We start from the raw sequence: 4,478 nt of genomic DNA, 5'->3' as shown, positions 1-4,478 counted from the left end.
AAACAAAAGGACAAAACAGCATCCTAATCAAATCTAGAGATTAGATCTGTAAAAGGAGAAAACCGAAAAACAAAAGGGGGCTCAAGATTAATAGGAGAAAAAGCAACAACACAAGAGGAAAAGCTAGGCCAGCCAACCGCCATGGCCAAAGGCGGCGGCCGGCTGGCCAGCGGTGAGGCCCCGAGGTGGAGGTTTTTTTAGAGAGAGAAAATTTTCAAAGAGAAGAAGAAGCTTATTTTTCTTGCAAAATGAGTTTACTTACCAGATTGAAGAGGGAACTGGAGTTGGGAAAGTGGCAGCAAAATCAGTCTTCAGAAGCAACGGAAGAACAGCAAGAGCACAGAGAGAGAAGATGGAGAATAGTAAAGGTGAATGGTTCAAAGGCAGGATGATTGTTTTGTGGAAAGAGAGAGAGAGGGCGGGAACTGTTCAAAAATTACGAAATACGAAGACGACGTTGACAGCTGCCTTCTACGAATGGGAGCGTGCCACGTGTATACGGAAAGGGAAGCGTTACAGTCGTGATTGAAGAGACGTTTTTAGCCGGACAAAGTGAAGCCTGAAGTAAAATTAGCTCGGCATAAGGGCCCAAGAGTTTTTGGCTCGGCTGGAGAGGCTAAAGGGTTTTTTAGCTCGGCTAAAAAGGCTTAATAACTTCAGCTCGGTTGGTGGACTGGTAATCCCAATCATGCTGAGCAGATGGAATTAAGGGGCAATTGAGAGGGTAATTTTTTATAAAAATTGGGCCGAGCTATGTGATGGGCTTTGTGGCCCAAAGTGCCAAGGACTGGGTGAAAAGGCCGCAATGTTACTCCGGCCCAGGAGAAGTGTAGTTACTCCGGCCCAGGGAGGTATAGTTACTTCGGCCAGGAGAAGTAAAAGTTGCTTCGGCTTAGGGATTGTAAAGCTACTCCGGTCCGGAGGCAACTTGGAGTTAGGTCGGTCTCAGAGTTAGTCCGATCACGGCGTATTATGGTTAGAACGGTCAAAACCTTGCTACTCGAAAGCTCGGTTTAAGCACACCATGGGTTGTACATGAGAAAACTGAGATAAGGATGGAGTTAAAGGTGGAACCGAAGTAAGGGTGGTTCGGCCTTCTCTGTGGCTCAGCATAGCCAGTTTTATTTCGGTCATGATTGTAGTTCGGCCATGGTAAAAACCATCTCACTTGGTTTAAGCAGTAAGGGGGGTGTGGAAGGATAAGCATTATCTTTCAGGAGTATAAATCCTAGGAGGACTCTGCATAAGAGGAGTACAAGTCCTACTAGGATTGTGCCACACAAAACCTATAAAAGCTCACAAATATCACCTTGGTGGAGGTAACATAATTTTGCTTTCTAAGAACATTGAGCTTTGTCTATCTGTCAAGTTTTCTGATTTAGGCATCGGAGAGGTTTCCGGCTAGCTCACGTTTGTGTTTTCAGGTGATAAAGCGACGTCGTACGGAGGAGCGTGGACTTGGTCAACAGGATTATACGAGAAGGTGTATTTCTTTCCCGTACACACCCCTAATTTCATGTGATAATCAATTTTCATGTTTGCAAGGGGGGGAAACACACAAAAAAAGATCAAATTAAATAGATAAACATGCTCATATACATTACACATCCCATAAAACCAGCAAAAAAAACATGTAAATTTTCCTCAACATCCCACTAATTACAAGTTTCAAGTTGGGCGAAAGTAAGTCTCGAAACACATAGACCGAACACAAAATCAAAACCGAAAACACATAAATGAATGAACAAAGATTTATCAATGGGAATACTGAAAAATCTTGTCCATCAATACAAAATATGATTAAATGTCTCATTTATATTCCTAAACTTATTGCTAATGCATATATTATAGCTAGGTCACAAAGTGAACCCAACCAATATTGTTTTCAATTTAAGTACACATGAGTTGATGAAAAGAGAGAGCTGTGAAGACTAGCAGAAGACCCTTTTTTCCTAAAAAACAAGTCTCCCACAAGAGGAATAATAGGCTTCTTCTTTTTCTTCTTCACCATCATCATTTTCCTCCCATTTTCTCTTCCTCCAAACAAGCCTTCCTCATCACCAATACCCAAAACCTGAGCCAAAGTTGGCTTATCCTCCTCCATTCTCACAATCTTGTCCCTCTTCCTCACCTCCTCCTCCCTCCTCGCACTCCCCGTCCTCGCCACCGCCTCGGCCGCCGCATTCCCCGCAGCAGCCGCCTCGGCTTTCGCCATCTTCGACATGTTCTTGTGAAGCTCCGCGTTGAGCGAAGCGAGAGCCACCTCAGTCTCCGACTCTCTCTCCTTCAAAAGCTTCAGCTCCGTCTTCGTCTCTTTGAGCTCCGATTCGAGTCTGTTTAGGGTTTCTGCTAGGGTTTTTTGCTCTTCGTCGTCACTCTCTTTGGTTTTCGTGAGGGAAAAGTTCCATTGTTTGGGAGCTGAGAATGGATTCGGAGAGGAGTAGAGTTCGCCAGTAAGGAGCTTTTCACCGAAGATGGCAACAGCTTCTTTGACGGAGGTGAAAGGACGAGAGGTGTCGACAGTGGAGGAGTGGTGGTGGGTTATGGATTCCATGGTGGTGGGGGTGAGAGAGAGAAGTGAAGGAGATGAGGAGGGAAGTGTTTGTGAATAATATTGGAGGAGAGGAGATGAGGGGGGAACATTTGATGATGGGTTGGTTTGAGTTTTCTTTGCTTTTACTTCACTAGTTCATAGAGAGAGAGAGAGAGAGAGAGAGAGAGAGAGGTGGGCATGATGGTAAGCTGGTGAGGTGCGGTTTTGGTTTTTTTTGTTTTTGTGTTTTTGTTTTTGTTGTTTTTTTGGGTACAAAGCTGGTGAGATACTGTTGTTTGAAGGTTAAGACAGATGAGATTTTGGAGTAGAAAGAAGTAGACAACTCAACCACGAGAAACAAATGGTTCTATGTTAGGCCTCCCTGGCTATTTTTATAATTTTTTGATTAAAATATAAGGTAAAAAAATTAATATGTTTGAAGTAATTTTTTAATTTTTTATAAAAAGATGTATAAAAGGTGGAGAGAATTTTTTTTTTAAACTTTTTGATATAAATTATTGACTTTTTAAAAAAAAATTATTAACTTTTAAACTAAAACAATGAGTTGTCAAATAATAAGAAGGTAGTTTTGTTATTGTTTTGTATGCTTTGTATGTGATCTTTCTCATTAATTTCTTATTAAATGTTTATCATTAATTTCTTGTTTATGCATATATAGTTTTTTCAAAATAAGTTGTAGCATATAGTAGTCCTCAATCAATAAATACATACGCTACAATATATAACAATTTTAGATAATAAATTTTTTTATTTTTAAAAATGAAAATCATATATATGATTAAAAATAATGTTTTTCCTTTACTTAGATGGCACATTGTAAAGACTTATTTTAAAGTAAAATAAAAAAATTCGCATCAACATGTCTTTTCTATTTATACATAAAGTTCTACACAAATTCAATTTCAATTATAATAACTAAATTTATATGGATTCTAATTGAGAAATACTTATTTTATATATATATATATATATATATAATTATAATTTAATTATTATGATATTTAAAAAAAATTATCTTGATATACAAATAAATAAATAAATAATTTACATATAAAATTCTACATAAATTTAATTTCAATTACAATAACCAATTTTATATGGATTCTATTTGAAAAATACCTATTTTCTATATATATAATTAGAACTCTGCTGGTCCCAAGCCCGGGTTAAGAAGGAAGATTGTGTGTTAGGTAGCCGATAGCCAACACGTAAAAAAACCGTTCGAATTCCTTATGAAAATGAATCATACTTTGAATCGTTTAAATGCGAGGCTGTTACCCTCAAGTAACACGTTGTGCCTGCCTCCGGGTGTTTCGAAAAGTGAGCAAAGGGCGCCGTATCAACGCTTGGGTGTGGTGAAAAATGGGCAAAGGTTCCCGTGTTTTCCTAGACGAGCACGGGTAAAGAAGCTAGTTCAAGAATATAAGTTTAGGGTAGCCACTTGGAATATAGGAACCTTAACTGGTAAGGCGATGGAATTGGTAGATGTTATGATTAGGAGGAGAGTTAGTATAGCTCGCATACAAGAAACTAAGTGAACAGGTGAAAAAGATTGGGAAATTGAGGATACCGGTTTTAAACTGTATTATATTGGTAAGGACAGACACAGGAATGGGGTAGGAACCATAATTGTCAAGGGTCTGGTGGAGAATATAATGGCGGTCATTAAGAAAGGGGATAGGATTATGTTAGTTAAACTAGTTATTTGAGGGAATATAGTAAATGTTATTAGTGCATACGCCCCTCAAGTAGGATTAGATGATCAGATTAAGAGGGATTTTTGGGAGCAAATGGATGAGATCTTACAAGAGATATCCGTAGGAGAGAACTTGGATATAGGTGGAGATTTTAATGGCCATGTAGGTATAAATAAACTAGGCTATGAAATGGTGCATGGTGAATACGATTTTGGTGACAAAAATAA

At 38.7% G+C, this 4,478-nt stretch overlaps 1 protein-coding gene across 1 annotated transcript; it reads right to left on the bottom strand.

Moving 5' to 3' along the window:
- Window positions 1–1,614: 1,614 nt before the first annotated feature.
- On the bottom strand, window positions 1,615–2,785 carry LOC114311189 (WEB family protein). Its single transcript, XM_028257266.2, has one exon. It carries the CDS (start codon window positions 2,552–2,554, stop codon window positions 1,886–1,888), a length of 669 nt encoding a protein of 222 aa, XP_028113067.2. The 5' UTR covers window positions 2,555–2,785; the 3' UTR covers window positions 1,615–1,885.
- Window positions 2,786–4,478: the final 1,693 nt, after the last annotated feature.

This window comes from Camellia sinensis, chromosome 2 (assembly GCF_055761805.1).
Source record: "Camellia sinensis isolate YWXY chromosome 2, ASM5576180v1, whole genome shotgun sequence".
NCBI lineage: Eukaryota > Viridiplantae > Streptophyta > Magnoliopsida > Ericales > Theaceae > Camellia > Camellia sinensis.
This window is presented reverse-complemented; position numbering and strand designations above follow the sequence as displayed.